Genomic DNA, 19312 nt, shown 5'->3' with positions numbered 1-19312 from the left:
CAGTAGTTCGTACTCAACCACTTGTTATTTTGTCTTATTGTTTTTCCCTACCATAAACATCGTATGTTTCTTGGGAAAAATATAAATGTTTATTATTATTATTGGAAAAAATTTTTCCTGAAATAGATTCAGCTGATCATCAAATAATATGATTTCCATTATTTTTCAGAAGGATCAACGGTAAAACCAAATGGTGAGCAAATTATCCATACTCGATTCAAAACCTCATATTAATTTCTGTTGACTAGTTTCAACACATACTGAAATTACTTCACTGCTTGTCCATTCTTATTCACTCTATTTCAGTGTCAACTCCTGCTACAACGGTAACAACTGCTAAAACAACTACAACTACCGGTAAGTATGAGCTAATACTTCATTTTCAATCTATGATGAATCAAATTCTTCTTCAGTCAATCCAAATCCAGATCAGGATTGTCCAGCTATTGGATCGAAACAAATCATGTATCCTGCAGACTGCAGTAAATATTATCAATGTGAGAATGGGAAAAAGGAATTGAAAAATTGCCCCGAAAGTTTGTTTTTCAATTTCAATACTGGATTATGTGATTTTATTGACCAAACGAATTGTCGTGAGTATTCCATATTCATAAACTGCTTTTAAAGTTCAGCAGAACTTTCTTCGTAAAAAGTCTTCAAATTATATATTTGTTTTCAATTATCACAAACGAATAAAAACGTGCATTTTGATATGGAACTATATTGAGAACATTATACTATGTAGGCATAATATAAGTAACTTTTTATAATTTCCTGTAACTGATCAGCAATATTTCTCATAAATCCTATGATAGTAACTACTGATCACCTAGCAAAAAAAAATTTATAATTTTTCAGAAAGATCGACGGCAAAACCAACTGGTGAGTAAATTATCAACACTCAATTCCGAACCTCATATAATTTTTGTTGACTAGTTTCAACACATACTGAATTGACTCAATGTAAGTTAGGTTAGGTTTGAGTTGGGTAGAGTTAGGCTCGACTCTGCCGAACTCTAAAAACCTGATTTGGTCCCCAGAGGGCAGGCACAAAGTATGTGCTCTGCTGTTTCATCATTTTCCAAACAGAGGCAAAACACACTGTCTTCCGACAGTCCAACTCACTGCATATGATGATTCAAATGACAGTGACCTGTGAGAAGGCCTGTTAGACATCTTAGTTCATCCTCACCGTAGTCCAACAACTGTTTGGTATCAAGCTTCGAAGGGTGAATTAACGCCTTGGAGTGAGCCAAAACTGGAAGATTCTGCCAGTCCATAAATCCATAAATCCATAAAAAGTCCATAAATCTTCTTGCCATCCAGGTTGTCAATTTTTGTTTGGCAAAGCAAAAAGCGTTGCCAGTGACAGTTTCTGGTCTGATGAAGCTGCTTGCAGCACGCTCGTTTGCAGGGTAGTCAGCAGTATCATTGTCTTTCAGGCCAGTATGGCCAGGAATCCAGACCAAAGACAATATGTTAAGTCTCCCTATCAAGGAGAGTCGTTTTTGGCAAATTGCTAACAATACAGACGTTGCTTAGTAGGAGCCAAGAGCTTCCAACGCCGCTTGACTGTCCGAGAATATTTTTATTGACTTGTGAATGAGGTTAGCTTGTTGAAAATCTCTCCGCACACAATTCAGTAGCGTAAATTTCCGCTTGAAATACAGTCGCATAGGTTCCTAGGCAGGTTACTGAAATGACTTAACGGCATGTCCATTCGCATTCACTCTATTTCAGTTCCAACTCCTGCTACATCGCTAACAACTCCTAAAACAACTACAACCACCGGTAAGTACGAGCTAATACTTCATTTTCAATATATGATGAATCAACGTTGTCTTCAGTTAATCCACATCCAGATCAGGATTGTCCAGCAAGTGGCTCGAAACAAATCATGTATCCTGCAGACTGCAGCAAATATTATCAATGTGAGAATGGAATCAAGGAATTGAAAGATTGCCCCGAAAGCTTGTTTTTCAACATTGATAATGGATTATGTGATTTCATGGATCAAACCAATTGTCGTGAGTATTCTATATTCATTAAATGATTTGAAAGTTTTTTCGTTCAGCAGAACTTTTTTCGGAAAAAGTCTTCAAATCAGATAATTTTTTCCCAATAATAATGAACGAACAAAATAGTACATTTTGAAATAGAACTATATTGAGAACATGTTCCTATGTAGCCATAATATGAGTTTCTTAAGTTGTATTTAAGTAACATTTAATAGTTCCTCGAAACTAGTGACATTGTGATAGATATTTTTACTGAATGTCATAATCATATGCGTTATTAGAACTACCTCGTACCTGTATGTTTGTATGAATTAAAATCAATCAACAATATTTCTCATAAGTCCTAAGATAGTGACTACTGATCACCAAGCAATATAAATTTCATTATTTTTCAGAAGGACCGACGGCAAAACCAACTGGTGAGTAAATTATCAACACTCAATTCCGAACCTCATATAAATTTTTGTTGACTACTTTCAACACATACTGAAATGACTTAGTTCAAGTTAGGTTAGATCCAAACTAAGTGGGTCTATTTGACCCTCCACCGCAACCTGCACAGGTTTATTGTGGCTCACACCTATACACACTCGAGCAGATAAACCCAGCTTCTCAACAAAGCCGATTAGTTTGAATGGTGAGTGGTTTTTCAGCTCTGCGGAACTCTAAGAACCTGATTTGGTCCCCAGCGGGGCAGACACAAAGTATGTGCTCTGCTGTTTCATCAGTTTACAAACAGCGGCAAAACACACTGTCTTCCGACAGTCCAACTCACTGCATATGATGATTCAAATCACAGTGACGTGTAAGAAGGCCTGTTAGACATCGTAGTTCAACAACTGTTTGGTATCAAGCTTCGAAGGGTGAATAAACGCCTTGTAGTGAGCCAGTACTAGAAGATTCTGCCAGAAGTCCATAAATCTTCTTGCCATCCAGGTTGTCAATCTTTGTTTGGCGAAGCCTAAAGCGTTGCCAGTGACAGTTTCTGGTCTGATGAAGCTGCTTGCAGCACCCTCCTTCGCAGGGGAGTCAGCAGTATCATTGTCTTCCAGGCCAGTATGGCCAGGAATCCAGACCAAAGACAATCTGTTAAGTCTCCCTATCAAGGAGAATCGTTTTTGGCAAATTGCTACCAAATCAGACGTTGCTCGGTAGGAGCCAAGAGCTTCCAAAGCCGCTTGACTGTCCAAAAATATTTTTTTGACTTGTGATTGAGGTTAGCTTCTTAAAAATCACTCCGCATACAATTCAATAGCGTAAATTTCCGCTTGAAATACAGTCGCATAGGTTCCTAGGCAGGTTACTGGAATGACTAAACGGCATGTCCATTCTCATTCACTATATTTCAGTTCCAATTCCTGCTACAACAGTAACAACTCCTAAAACAACTACAACCACCGGTAAGTACGAGCTAATACTTCATTTTCAATATATGATGAATCAACGTTGTCTTCAGTTAATCCACATCCAGATCAGGATTGTCCAGCAAGTGGCTCGAAACAAATCATGTATCCTGCAGACTGCAGCAAATATTATCAATGTGAGAATGGAATCAAGGAATTGAAAGATTGCCCCGAAAGCTTGTTTTTCAACATTAATAATGGATTATGTGATTTCATCGATCAAACCAATTGTCGTGAGTATTCTATATTCATTAAGTGATTTGAAAGTTTTTTCGTTCAGCAGAACTTTTTTCGGAAAAAGTTTTCAAATCAGATAATTTTTTCCCAATAATCATGAACGAACAAAATAGTACATTTTGAAATAGAACTATATTGAGAACATGTTTCTATGTAGCTATAATATGAGTGTCTTAAGTTGTATTTAAGTAACATTTAATAGTTTCCCGAAACTAGTGACATTGTGATAGATATTTTTACTGAATGTCATAATCATATGTATTATTGAAACTACCCCGTACCTGTATGTTTGTATGAATTAAAATCAATCAGCAATATTTCTCATAAGTCCTATGATACTGACTACTGATCACCAAGCAATATAAATTTCATTATTTTTCAGAAGGACCGACGCCAAAACCAACTGGTGAGTAAATTATCAACACCCAATCCCGAACGTCATATTAATTTTTGTTGACTACTTTCAACACATACTGAAATGACTTAGCTTAAGTTAGGTTAGATCCAAACTGAGCGGTTCTATTTGACCCTCCACCGCAACCTGCAAAGGTTTATTGTGACTCACACCTTTTTACACTCGAGCAAATAAACCTAGCTTCTTAACGAAGCCGATTAGTTTGTATGGTGAGTGGTTTTTCGTCTCTGCAGAACTCTAAAAACCTGATATGGTCCCCAGCGGGGCAGACACAAAGTATGTGCTCTGCTGTTTCATCATTTCACAAACAGCGGCGAAACACACTGTCTTCCGACAGACCGAGTATTTGCATATGATGATTCAAATGACAGTGACTTGTAAGAAGGCCTGTTAGACATCGTAGTTAATCCCTATCGTAGTTCAACAACTGTTTGGTATCAAGCTTCGAAGGGTGAATAAACGCCAATGCTAGAAGATTTTGCCAGAAGTCTATAAATCTTCTGGCCATACAGGTTGTTAATATTTGTTTGGCGAAGCATGAAGCGATGCCAATTACAAGTTCTGGTCTGATGAAGCTGCTTGCAGCACCCTTCTTTGCAGGGGAGTCAGCAGTATCATTGTCTTCCAGGCCAGTATGACCAGGAATCTAGACCAGAGACAATCTGTTGAGTCTCCCTATAAAGGAGAGCCGTTTTTGGCAATTTGCTACAAATTTAGACGATGCTTGGTAGGAGCCAAGAGCTTCCAACGCCGCTTGACTGTCCGAGAATATTTTTATTGACTTGTGAATGAGGTTAGCTTCTCAAAAATCTCTCCGCACACAATTCAATAGCGTAAATTTCCGCTTGAAATACAGTCGCATAGGTTCCTAGGCAGGTTACTGAAATGACTTAACGGCATGTCCATTCTCATTCTCTCTATTTCAGTTCCAACTCCTGCTACAACGGTAACAACTCCTAAAACAACTACAACTACCGGTAAGTACGAGCTAATACTTCATTTTCAATACATGATGAATCAACTTTTTCTTCAGTTAATCCACATCCAGATCAGGATTGTCCAGCGAGTGGATCGAAACAAATCATATATCCTGCAGACTGCAGCAAATATTATCAATGTGAGAATGGGAACAAAGAATTGAAAGATTGCCCCGAAAGTTTATTTTTCAATTTCAATACTGGATTATGTGATTTCATTGACCAAACAGATTGTCGTGAGTATTCTATATTCATAAGCTGATTTGAATGTTTCTCTTTGTTCAGCATATTTTTTTTTGGAGAAAGTCTTGAATCGGATAACTTTTCCCAATAATCACGAATGAACAGCGAACGAACAAAAAAATTCATTTTGAAATGGAACTATATTGAATGCTACTATGTAGGCATAATATTGTCAATGGATTCGCCAAGTATACTCAGTTTCTGACGACAATATGCTTCATGAAAATTCTCATGAACCTGATGTAGATACATTAAACATCCTTGCCTTTTCTAGAATCGATTATATTACTGCTTCAAAACAATTAAAAAATAGACTCACTACAGGCGTTGACAATGTTCCTAATCTTGTGATAAAGGACCGTATCGACGTTCTCTCTATACCTCTAACAGGCATATTCAACTTAATTTTAACAACTTGTGCCTTCCTTGAACAGTGGAAAACGACTTGAATTTGTCCGATATCAAAAAAATGTGACTCTAGCGATATCACAAACTACAGGGCAGTTTCAATTTTATGTAACTTTTCTGAACTTCGAGATATGTGTGCAAAATGTTATGTACTGCCATAATCAAAAAGTTATTTTTCCTACTCTGCATGGTTTCGTACAGCAAAGATCATGTATGACAAATTTTTCATGTATAAATCAAGATCTCAGTACGTACCTGGACAAGCAAAAACAAGTCGATGTTGTTCATTCAGACTTTCATAAAGCCTTCTATCGAATAGACTATTTCTCAAAAAATTGACAAAATTGGGACTCTCTAACCAACTGCTTACTCTAATTGAATCATATCTAGTTAACATAAAACAATTCGTCGAATGTGAATCTTTCAAATCGGCTCAGTACGTAGTTACGTCTGGGGTACCCCAAGGTTCTAATCTTGGACCTCTTTTATTTTTAATTTCAATTAATTCAACCTCATTGAATATTCCCAGCCTACAATTTGCAGACAACCTGAAAATATATTATAAAATCGACGACATTATTGACTGTCAACGTGTAAACCTTGAGTTAAATGTAATCAAACTTTGGTGTAACGATAATCGTCGAGAACTGAACGTATCCAAATATAAAATAATATCATTCACAACAAAAAAGCGAACTTTAATGTACGAATATTCAATCAACCGCGTACATGAGATAAAGGATCTTGGTATAACATATGACAGTAAATTAACATTTACAAAACATATGAGGAATATGACTGCTGATGCAAATAGGATGCTTGGAATCATTAACAGAAATGGCAAAAACTTCAAAAGTATCACCACCTTGAAATTGCTACGTATGCCAGATCTAAGTTAGAGTATGGTTCATTAATTGAGAGCGTGCAGGGGATGTTCTTAAAATACTTATATCTGAAAGTTAATAGACAATACCCCACGAAAGGCATCGATCATAACATTTTGTTGACACGATTTGATATGACATTCTTGGACTATAGGAGAGTTATCCTTGGTATGAAATTCCTGCATAAATTACTCAACAACAATATTTACAATACGGTTCTTTTACCAGAGATCAATTTCTCAGTACCAAGAAGTGAAGGTTGACACAATCTGAAATTATATTGCGAAGCATCACGCGCAAAAGTTATGCTCCGATCACCATTGAATTTTATGTGCAGTAGCTTCAATAAAATATGTTAACATTTCGACTCTCTGATCGCCTTGAAATCATGTATCCACATTCACTTTTAATAATACTATAAATAATGTTTGTGTCAGTACTGCTACATTGCATGATTCGTATCTTTTTGTGTTATATACTCAATTTTTCATTCCTCTTTTGAAATTCTACGTATACGAATTTTTTATATATATACTTTGTTTTAGCATTTACTTCTATACATTTCTATATTCCATTATTTTTAATATTCATTTCATATATCTGTAACAACTGGGTACTCCTGTTGGAAATAAATAGCTTTTTTTTAATATGAGTTTCACAAGTTGTATTCAATTAACATTTAATGCTTTCTCGAAACTAATGACACTATGATAACTATTTCTACTGAATGTCATAATCATATGAATTATCAAAACTATATCTGACCTGAATGAAATCATACAGCAATATTTCTCATAAGTCTCAAGATAGTGATTGATGATTATCAATCAATATAATTTTCATTATTTTTCAGAAGGACCGACGGCAAAACCAACTGGTGAGTAAATTATCCATACTCATATCCGAACCTCACAATAATTTCTGTTAACTAGTTCCAACACATAATAAAATGACATCACGGCATGTCCATTCTCATTCACTTTGTTTCAGTTCCAACTCCTGCTACAACGGTAACAACTCCTAAAACAACTACAACTACCGGTAAGTATGAGCTAATACTCAATTTTCAATCTATGATGAATCAATTTTTTCTTCAGTCAATCCACGTCCAGATCAGGATTGTCCAGCGAGTGGATCGAAACAAATCATGTATCCTGCAGACTGCAGCAAATATTATCAATGTGAGAATGGGAAAAAGGAATTGAAAGATTGCCCCGAGAGCTTGTTTTTCAATTTCAATACTGGATTGTGTGATTTCATCGACCAAACAAATTGTCGTAAGTATTCTGTATTCATAAACTGCTTCGAAACTATATTTTTTTTGTAAAACTCCCTTTTAGACAAATTCTCCCAGTTTGATACACTTTATCAACAATGGCAAACAAATAATAACTTTGATTTCAAAATAGAACTTCATCAAGAACCTGCTTCTATTTAGGCATAATAATACAAGTTTCTCCAGTCGTATTCAAGTTACATTTTTTTATCTCGAGTATTGATATTGGATTATGTAATTTCATTGACGAACCAAATTGTCATAGGTATTCTATATTCATAAACTCATTGAACTCTGTAATAGACTTTTCACAAATAATTTGTATTTTTTTCTGAAAATCGCATCAAAATCTTCCTGCTTATAAGAATAGATCAATGAAAACATTTGAATCAAACTATTTCAATAGTAGCAGATGCAACCGTTTGATATTGTATTTTATAACGATGTTATAAATGACATTTTAAGCAATATCCACAGACCAGTTTTTCATATGAGAAATAACAGAAATATTCATCAATGCATATTCCTCAATGAATATTTTTTTTCTGATTGAAACTGTAACAAAATAAGTAACAGAAAAACTTTCATTATATTTCAGAAAGTCCAACTGCAAAACCAACTGGTAAGAGAAAATGTCAATACAAAATTGAATGTTTTTGGGTGAGAAGTACGATGAAAAGGAAAGTGAACTTTTTTTTGATGGGAACTAACAGATACTCTAATAGTAGAAGATCCGAACCTGAATCGACCTTCACCGAGCTGATATAGAATGAAATATATTTTATAATGAATTCAATATATTAGAAAATATGTTAAAAATAGGTTCGCTAAAAAAATCCTGGACAGACTATTTTTAATTAATTTTTGAAAAATGATTCCTAATTAAATTTTGCAACATCAAGATAATATGAAAATTTTTGTCCTTACTTGAAGTATAAAACGTATAGAATGTTCAGCCATTGGGTTGTCGATTATTTACCTGGGCGAACTACTGTTTTGTCAGGTATAAACAGGTATATCGATGTCAGTTACTATCACTAGATTAGATAATTAAAAAAAATTATATCATCATAAGCGCTGTTTCATTGCGAACACGTTGATATAGGGTTGTTTCCAGAAAATTCGGTCCTATTAGGGGTTTGCGAATTTTAAAGATTTGAATTTCAATGTGCGTGGAAATGTGTGACAGAGAGATCCGAGGTAAGTATACTGTGTAATAATAAAGGACCCAGCATCGTGTGTAATAATAAAGGACCCTAATAATTAAAAATAGTCTGTCCAGGATATTTTTAGCGAACCCATTTTCAACATATTTTCTAATATACTAAATTCATTATAAGATATATTTCATTCTATTATCAGCTCGGTGAAGGTCGATTTAGGTTCGGATCTTAGACTATAATAGAATATTTCATTCATATAATTTATTTCAGTTTCAAGTCCTGCGACAACGGTCACGACTCCCAAAACAACTACCACTACGAGTAAGTATGGGTTGATATCTCCTTCTCAACGTATCGTAAATGAACTACTCTCTCAGTCAATCCACATTCTGTTCAACATTATCCAGCAAGTGGATCTAAACAAATCATTTACCCCAGTGATAACAGCAAATATTATATCAATGCAATAATGGACATGAAGAACTGAATGAAAGTTCTGGGAGCTTATTTTTCAATGTTGATAATGAATTATGTGATTTTGTAGACCAAACGAATTGTATAAGTATTCTATGTAACGTTTGATTTTTTTTGAGGATATTTTCTCACTATTTTTCAAAGTCGTAGCATCATTCCTCCAAATTCTTCAATTTGCAGAAAAACAAAGTGGTCTGGTTAGAGTCTGCGGAGTTTGAAGACAAAAATCTCGATATTTTATCCGTTATTTGTCTTACCAGGAGCTGAAAACTCCACGACGAATATCATCTTGTTCTTATGGTTAAGAGGAACTACGTAAGACTCATTAGCTTGTATGAGTCTATCTATTTGAAATGAATAGTTTTAATGAGTTCGGTACATCTCAACATCTCATTCCTTACAACCGATGTCTCGACAATACAGTAAAAGTACCCTAGATGGTACTCTTAGGGCCGCGGTATGTCGATGGATATAGGCTGAAATCGAATACGCTGGACATGCTGACAGCAAATATGTACAGGGTGTAACTGAATAAGTGTAAAGCATTCAGAGAGGTGATTACTCATTGCAAAAATATAGGATCTTTCATATGAAGAAATTTCATTGGAGCATCCCTTGTTAAGATACAGCCCCTTAAAGGAGGTATACAAAATTTGTATAACAATTTTTTTCACAAGCACTAAAAAAGTTACAATATCGAAATTAACTTGACGTTTCGTACTACCAAAAAAAAACTTAGCCAGACATTTATTTGGTTTACCCCATGGTTGTAAGGGGTGGAAAACGCAACCCCTAAAAGTTATTTCCAATGTACCTTTTTGTCTTATTATCTGTTTACCATTCAAAAATTTATTTCCGATAGCCTGTTCCATTCTAAACAAAAAATATCTCTTGGGTTTTTTGACCAAAATGAACCAGTTCGCAGCAAAAAATTATTTTAGGAACAACTACAGAGATACATCGTCATAAATGCGAAAATACGAAACTAATCTATTAAGTAGGTCGCTATTAGCGATGGTAACAATTAAATTGGTATGACGCTGTCAGTTTGTGAATTTTCGAAATTGAATTAATACTAATTATGTGTTGTTGTTCTGTTCTTAATTTGTTACTTTGAAAATTTTTTGCCAAAGAAATTATCCTATCAAATTTGTCTATTTCTAGTCATGTGTGTCGAAATAACCAATGAAACCATCATTACACTGATAACTACCCATGGATAGTTTTCACGGGTAGTTATCACTTATGTCATGACATTGCTAAGCAACCAACAAAATAAAGTTGTTTGACATTTCAGTAATTCAATTTATTTCGAAAATGTCACTTCCTCGCTTTGGTGTTCAAAATGATGCGGCAATTGACAAAATCATTGAAGAAAATACACCAAAAAATACTGTCAATAGTAAAAAATACACTTGGAAAATATTTATGGAGTTTTGTGACGCCAGAAAATATGAATTGGATGGAAATCGTACTCTCGAAGAGCTTGCATTAATACTCAAGGATTGAGTGATTAATATGAGAAAAAAGGATATCACAGAGTTTAAGGAGGCTACTGTTAAAACCGTATGGAATATAACAAGCAAATTATTACAAGAAAAGTATTACAAGGAGTATCCTTGTAATATCTTCCACCGCTGCTATGTATCACATAGCAGCGGTGGAATTGGCTTGGAGAGGTGGTGAAGGTGCTGCTTGCTTAGTTGATTATTTTCATATCGAAAAGGACAACAATGGATCTCCAACTAATAGGATAGAATATAATCCAATTTTCAGTAAAACCTGCCAAGGGGGTTCAAAGAACTGCGCCTCTAGCAAATGGTTAGTTCAAAATAGTGATAACAATGCTTGTCCTGTCAGATTATTCATTAAATTATTATCAAAACGAGGCACAAATATCAAGACAAATAGACTATTTTTAAGGCCAAATCGTCACTGGAAGACAGGAAGCGATAACTGGTATGACAATATGCCTCTGGGTAGAAATATAATCAACGGATGCACGAAATCTTCAGCTGAAGCAATTGGCTTGGATACGAAACAGAGGAAAATAACCAATCACTCTAATAGAGCAACTGCAGTCAGTCAACTAGCTAAGAGTGGAGTTAAGAACAGCAATTGTTGAAAATTACTGGGCACAATAATGGAAATTCCATAAAACCTTATTTGAATATTGATCAGGAACATCATAACCAAATAATCAATAGTATGCGTGGAAACACCTATGCAGTAACCGAGGCAAATACAGCAAGATCAACGGAATATCATTATACGAATTGTTCTTTTGATAACTGTGTGTTCAATAAATAATTTTGTTCGAATTTCAAAAAATTTTCTCACCGAATATCCCTCGAACATTGATAAATAACTCATAATTTTATCACAACTTCCTCAAGCACGTTATTTTAGGTAACATCCCTCCGCCTTCGGCGTCGGGATGTTACCAAATAACGTGCTTTCGAAAACTGTGATAAAATTATTTCGTTAGTTAATAATAATAATAATAATAATAAATGCTTTTATTGAAAGGTTACTCAGTAAAAGGGATACTAATCTAACCTAACAAATGGCAGAATTCAACGTCTGCGCATGACGAATCAAGGCAGAAATTGCTCTTCCATCCAACCAGTTATCAATGTCCTTGGGATATTATAACTGATAATTCACTTGTTATTAAAATGGCATACACAAATGAGGAAATTGCTGATGCATTACGTTTACGGTCTGTCGCAGGGGCATGGGTTAGAGGCTTCTAGAAGATATGCTGAAATGTATCCTCAACGGCAGCATCTTTCACATAGAATATTTGCTTGACTTCATCAACGATTACTAGAATATGGTTCATTCGACAAAAGAACGCAGGATTGTGGTCGCCATAGAGAAGTACGAACAACACAGCTTGAGGAAGCAATAATAAATTTGATTGAAGAATAACCTACTACCTATATACTACTGCTACTACTAGAAAGATTCCTTTCCAGCTGAATGTTGATCATATGAGGGTATTCCGAATTTTAAATGAACAACTCTTATACCCTCACCATCTGCAACGAGTACAGGCACTGTTACCGCGATACTTTCCGAGCCGTCTTGAATTTGTGACTTTCTGAAGACGATAGAATTCACAGACGAATGTAGTTTTTCTCGGGACAAGATTATTAATTTTCATAATTACCACATATGGGCTGATGAAAACCCTCACGCTATTGTCGAAACTTACTATCAAGAACAGTTTTCTCTTAACGTGTGTCTCGGAGTTATTAGGGATGATTTAATTGGGCCTCATTTTTTACCTCCTGGATTGAATGGTGAGGCATAAGTTCAATTTTCAGAGAAGTGCATCCAGTACTGCTGGAGGAAGTTCCTTTCGGCATCAGAAAGGATATGTTTCTTATGAATGATAGGGCTCCCGCCTATTTTAGTCAAGTAGCACGTCAGCATTTAACTGAAACATATGCAAATCAGTGGATAGGTCGAGGAGGACCACAGAACTGGTCCGCTCGATCCCCGGATCTCAATCCTCTCAATTTCTCTATTTGGGGCCATTTACAACATTTGGTTTATCGTACTCCTGTTCGCGATGTAGAGGACTTAAAAAACCGCATCATTGATGCGTGCAGGATTATCAGACAGACTCCAGGAATATTTGAGCAAATATGGCTCAATGCGCCGACGTCTAGACGCATGCGTAATGTCTGAAGGTGGCCATATTGAACATTTACTATGATTTCTATATATTGTGTGTTTTGTTATTAATGAATGCAGGTTCTAACTACAAAATAACAATAAACCAGTTCGCATTTATGCGATGTATCTCTGTACTTGTTCGTAAAATAATTGTTTGCTGCGAACTGCTTTATTTTGGGCAAAAAACCCCAGAGACATTTTTTGTTTAGAATGAAACAGGCTATCGGAAATACATTTTTAAGTAAACAAATAATAAGACAAATAGTTACATTGGAAATAAATGTTAGGGGTTGCGTTTACCACCCCTTACAACCATGGGGTAAACCAAATAAATTACTGGCTAAGTGTCTTTTTAGTAGTACAAAACGTCAGGTTAATTTCAATGTTGTAACTTTTTTAGTGCTTGTGAAAGATCCTATCTTTTTTTCGATGAGGAATCACCTCCTTGATTGTTTTACACTTATTCAGTTACACCGTGTATATTGCGTTGGGGTCAAACACCCGCTGCAGGCTCTACACTTTGTGTTAGGAACCTTTATACACATCAGGTTGCTAAGATGTTGAAAGCAGGCCAATGCAGGCAATGATAAAACTCTGAATTTCCGATTCGAACAAACTCGACCTGAGGAAAGCGAAGGCCAAGTGTATGCACTGGCATGTCCAAGTGTTGCCGCAGAATTGAAGTGATATTAGCGGCTTTCATTTCGGACTTTTGGTGAAATTGGTTTCGAATTGGTAACATAGTTGTGATCACAGAGTTGTGATCATTCAGTGTCGAAAACTAACCGCTAGGGCAGCTGCTATGAAGAGAAATGCTCAAATTCCTGTTCCATGGCCTCCCTGTTGTCAGGAAATGTACAACCATGGAATGGATTATTTGAGACGGGTCTTTGAGTCGAGTTGATACATCTCCCCTACTCTACCCACCTATTCCAAATAGCAACCATTTTCGTAGCAAATCTGTCGGAGTTTGTGCTACGGATAGTGTTCTTCACTGCTGTTACCTTTTGTGGCTGGGCTTGTTTTACCCTGAGGTAGATTATATTAGATTAGATTGTCGGGGAGCTAGCCCATGGCCTGATTCACTGCGACTTTTTCAGATATATTATGATGCTCCTTGGTGGTGAGAACTCATTGATTAACTTGATCTCTTTAATGAGACTCTATAGCCTTAACACTGACCCCTTCATATAGCTGGCAGTCTCCAGTTTCTCTTCCCCGCATCTTGCGTGTCTCAGCCTTGCTAACAATTCGCATTCACAGAGCTGTTCTGTATCTCATTTTTTTTGACAGCACCTGCATTGGGTTTCTTCTGTCGGACCCATGTTGCTCATATGTTTCCTGAGTCGGCTGTGCCCCGTTAGTAGACTCACCACTACCCTAACAACCTTACGGTTGTGGTTTAGCAGGTCTTCCGTGAATCTAGGCGATGGTTTCTTCATGAACTCTTTCACCTGCTTCATCCCTGGGAGCTTATTCTACCAATTTATTGATTCGGCTTGCATCCATGAATTCATGGATGTCTTTGTACATGCTTTCGCTACCCCGCAGAAGGGTAGAACATCGGCCTCCTCATTGCCCTAGTGACCCTCATGTCCGGGTACTGAGCTAGAGTGACCATATTTTGGGTACTTAGCTCATTGAGTGTGCTCAGATAGCTTCCCACCAGTCTTGAGAATACTTGAAATGAGCTGAGCGACCTAATTGTCCCCTGGCTGTCGGAAAAAATGATAATGGTTTTATTTGTGAACTTCTGCCTGTTTATTTGCCCTATACAGTGTTCGATGGCCTGGAACACAGTTTCATTATGTCCTAGGCTCAGTGCCTTTGCTCTGCCACCGTATATACCGGCTCCCGCTCCTTCTTGGGCCTTTGAGTTATCTGTATACCAAGTTTCTTCCGCTTTTACCGTTTTGCCAGTCCTCTATACATGGTATGATGATTCTGAATTCCTTTTGAAAGTTGTACTGCAGAACTGTGTTATCCACGGGCATTCCTAGTTTTGGATCTGTACAGCGTAGGTGAGTCCGTGCTTTCGAATGCATAAAAGAAATCCTAGGACTTTCTTACTTCATTTATTTCATTCTAGATTGAGTACCTTGATGGTAAATTGAATGGAAATTTCAATTTACATGCTTTTTATTTTGAAGAGTCTATTTCATTGGATGGAATAAGTCCATCAGGAATATTTAATGGGAAGATTGACGTTATTTTGTATCGATTCTAGTCTCTGAACAAAAACTAAAATTCACAAATGAAAAATTTGTTTATTCGCTAGTAAAAATAATAATACTTGAATAACAAGTGAGGACGTTTTCAGGGCCTGATGGAGTTCTTCAAACAGCATTTGAGCCTTGTTCAAAATTGATTCTATGATCAACACCTTCACGCCTGGGGAAGCCTCATATTTCAATAGAGATTCTAATCAAACTGAATATTTTATAATGATGATTTTTGTTACAGCATCCTCATCCCCTGTTTCTACTACAACACATCCACCGCCAACAACTATAGGTAAATATTGATTTAAAAAAAATGGTGGTGTGACAAATTTTTTTCCTTCCATTGCATGTTGAATCTCTTTCCCATAAGCTTATTTTTTTCTTATTCGTTCTGATACAACAAAGTATCTCACCTTTCCCAAAAAACTAACACCTAACAGCCTTGCTTTCTTCCCCTTGATATAAGTTCATTGTTCTTCCGACTGAACCAAGATACACTAACTGATTAGATCGTATTTTCAAAAAGTTTAACGTGTAAGTGGTATTCAGAACATCTAGCTCACGTGTTAGCTAACCCTGAAGACGAGATGTTGGAAAATAAAAAGTTGAGGACATATGGAATTAGCTGTGAGGACTGTGACCAAAATACATTGGTCAGACTAAGCGACCCATTAAGACTCGTTTCAAAGAACACGCAGCACAAATCCGATTTTGAAGATCAGGAAAATCCGGTGTCACTCAACACGCCTAGGAAAACGGCCATGGAGTAAATGAACTTCATCTGAAATTGTTGGGATCGATACATAACACAAGACTTTTAGATGCTTCCGAAAGTCTGGAAACAGGAGAGTGTGGCATGAGAACTATGAACAGTAACCAAGGTCTCATTCCAAAGAGCCCACTGTATTCCTTTTTTTGAATCACTCAGTTTTGCGGAAAATGAAAGTGTGATGTGTTGATATAAGTTGAGAATTTGAGAGTTGTCTGTATCTCCTGAGGACGCCAACTCGGTTAATGAAACGCGCGTCGAGAAGAGTATTGCATTTCTGCAACTTTACTAATCGGTAGAGGATTCAAATTTATTAGAATGAGTGATTGGGAAAAGTGCTTCTTTTGAATTTATTCTTCGTCAGAGATTCCAGTTTAACTTTCAATCTAATATGAAGAGAAGAAATGTACATTACAGCCATTCACTTGTCAGTACACACCCGTATACCAAGCAGACGTGTATGCAATTCTGCAATTCGCAAGAGATATCAGTTTGAGGCTCATCGAAGCTCAACGAATAAAAATTATAATAGAGAGAGTAACATAATTACTGGTTTGGAAGTGGGGAACCGAAGAAGTGAAGGAGCTGACAAACATATTTTGACTCTAGGGTGGGTGCCAAGACACTCAGGAAACGAAGACGACAAAAAAGTTGATGAATGTATTGAACACGGATCCTCAACTACATACATCGGTTCTGAACCAGGTGAGACAGTACCAAAATATATGGTGCTGAACCAGATCAGGAGATGAGTCACTAGGTATCTCAGAGAGTACTGGGAAAATGAGCATGTCTCATCATTCCAATTGGATTCTAGGACATCAACTGCGGATGCACATCTTCATCGGCAGCAGGAGGTTGCATTTCTCAATGAGAAACTACAGGTGATTTCGAATTAGGGTGAAAGTAACCAGGTTCAATTTAATGTCACAAAAACTCAGGCATCGATTTTCTGCAAAAAAATTAATGTTTTCGAACCGAATATAATAATGTCAGGACGCTTTCTACTTAGATGTGTTTGTTGAGGGTTGAAGTGGACACCAATGTGCATTGGCACAATCATGTCGCTGAAACTGCAAAGGCCACTTCTCAAAAGCTTGGAACACTGTTCCGAACCAGAAACTGTACACACCTCAGCAAGTTTTGATGCTGTATGGAGCTCAGATCAGACCTCCTTTAGATATTGTTCAAATGTATGGAGCTCCGCTCCTAAGCATACACAGAAGCTGCCGGATTCCATCCAGAAAAGAGCCATTCGCCTGATTGGAGACACGAGTACCACTTGCAACCTTGATAGTCTGGAACATCGATGAAAGGTTGGATATTTGTCTCTCCTTTATAGAGACTTCAACGAAAGGTGTTCAAGTCACTTGGCACATTTGATTTCAGCGGTACAAATCAGAAATACGCGACAGACTGTAGCTGCTCTTCATTTTTTGGTTCAACTCAGTACACCTCGAACTTCACTGTTTTGAAAACTTTTTCATTTGGAGAACTTCATGTGGTTCATATGTAATAAACTCCAGCGGAAAAAATTCAACGTAATTCCCTACTTTCGCAAAGGCACCACACTTAGCTAGCCCAACGATTTTTCTGTAGTGCCTATGTTTTATTTTTGAAGGAAAAGAGCATATCCTTATATTCTGTCATGAAGAAAGAGGCTGAGAAACAAGAGAAGCTGCTTCAAGAAAACAAAGATTGACGTGTATTGACTGTCAATCCTACTGTCACAGTACTAGTCACTTGATGCTGTCCTCATGAAGGACACATCATTAAAAAGCTGACTGCAAGAAAAGCATCAAACACAGTGAATTTGCTATTTTCCATACGAATATGAGGCACCGAATTCCAAGAGGTAAGCTATTCATAGATAACCCAAATTGCATCCACAACATTACTGGTATCCAATTAAGGAACTGTACTAATCGGTAGGGGATCCAATGTTATCAGAATGAGTTCTATGGAAAGATGACAAATCGCAATGGGCTCAAGAAAATATCTAAAACACGTGCATTCGGTGATTGCTTGTCTAGTCTGTCTGTCTAGTAATCCAGTTACTCTTTTCGAGGACGTACGTCTCTAAAGTAAACTGCAAATTGGGTAAAACATGGACTACGATTCAAAAAGGGTTTACACACCTGAGATAATTTTTTCAACATTATTGTTTTCATGCTTGAAAAATGCTCAATGAGTTCGGTAAAAATGAAACAGGGACTAATCTCTATGGGATATTGTGCCTCAACTTTTTCAAGGTCATGTCACTTACATTCACACTGATAGACGAAAGCTTTTTTTTCAATAGACTAATTATGTTCGAGATACAACTTTGCCAGTCACTACTTCCTAGTTGCAAATTGAACGTTTTTGTTTCAAGGAAGGAAACCATTTACGTCCTATACAAAGATATTCATCTCCTTGTTCACTCTTCTCGTATGCATATATTTTTCACTCAAAAAATATTTCTATGTCCTTCAACTTCTCTACTTGAGAATGAAATATTTTTAATTCCAAGGATAAAAATAAAACCTGCTACCAAATTTCCTATTGCTTTGCTTTTTGTTTTTCTATTACTGTCACAAAATTTTTAGGAAATATATGTAATGGCCTACCTGATGGATCATTATTACCTGATGCACGTGACTGTTCCAAGTTCTACGAGTGTGCTGGAGGAATTCCAGTCTCGATGGTATGCCCAGCAGCGACTGTATGGGATGAAAATATCAAAACTTGTAATTTTGCCAATGAAGTTGACTGCCATGCGACACAATAGGAATTCTGAAAATTTTATCACTTTATTTATCAACAAGAATCAAATTTGTGAGGCTAGCCTAGCTAACTACTTATTTTTGACTTTTGAACAGTTTTGGAAGACAATATGAAAAAATGTTGAATTTTCCCATCAAGAAGTGAATAAAGGGAATTCGGTGTGTGTATTTGTGTTTCATTCTCATTGATGAATACAAACTTATGAATAGTCAAATTTTGAAAATTTCAAATTTTGAGAATAATACTTGTTTACAAAAAGGATTTGAATCTTTGATAACTTCTAAGTATTATATATGAATGCTTTCGATAGCAGACTATGCTATCATCTTCATGACTATACTCAAACTGAACGTTTAATCTTCTTGTTTGT

General features: G+C 36.4%; 1 protein-coding gene across 1 annotated transcript in view; it reads left to right on the top strand.

Annotated features, from left to right (window-relative positions):
- Positions 1-19107, top strand: part of LOC111512533 (uncharacterized) — a 51033-nt gene extending 31926 nt beyond the window's left edge. Inside the window, exons 17-35 of the mRNA XM_074186570.1 lie at positions 170-193; positions 307-357; positions 414-593; positions 859-882; positions 1741-1791; positions 1848-2027; positions 2414-2437; positions 3368-3418; positions 3475-3654; positions 4041-4064; positions 5000-5050; positions 5107-5286; positions 7439-7462; positions 7576-7626; positions 7683-7862; positions 8460-8483; positions 9295-9345; positions 15649-15699; positions 18765-19107. Coding sequence (XP_074042671.1) covers positions 170-193; positions 307-357; positions 414-593; positions 859-882; positions 1741-1791; positions 1848-2027; positions 2414-2437; positions 3368-3418; positions 3475-3654; positions 4041-4064; positions 5000-5050; positions 5107-5286; positions 7439-7462; positions 7576-7626; positions 7683-7862; positions 8460-8483; positions 9295-9345; positions 15649-15699; positions 18765-18946 — 1583 coding nt within the window. The 3' untranslated portion in view covers positions 18947-19107. The remainder of the gene's footprint in view (positions 1-169; positions 194-306; positions 358-413; positions 594-858; positions 883-1740; positions 1792-1847; positions 2028-2413; positions 2438-3367; positions 3419-3474; positions 3655-4040; positions 4065-4999; positions 5051-5106; positions 5287-7438; positions 7463-7575; positions 7627-7682; positions 7863-8459; positions 8484-9294; positions 9346-15648; positions 15700-18764) is intronic.
- The last annotated feature ends 205 nt before the right edge of the window (positions 19108-19312 follow it).

This window comes from Leptinotarsa decemlineata, unplaced genomic scaffold, assembly GCF_025532065.1.
Source record: "Leptinotarsa decemlineata unplaced genomic scaffold, Ldec_3_MD MMD2_P_RNA_scaffold_2, whole genome shotgun sequence".
In the NCBI taxonomy this organism is placed as follows: Eukaryota; Metazoa; Arthropoda; class Insecta; order Coleoptera; family Chrysomelidae; genus Leptinotarsa; species Leptinotarsa decemlineata.
Note: the sequence above shows the minus strand (reverse complement) of the source record. Positions and strands in the feature narration are given on the sequence as shown.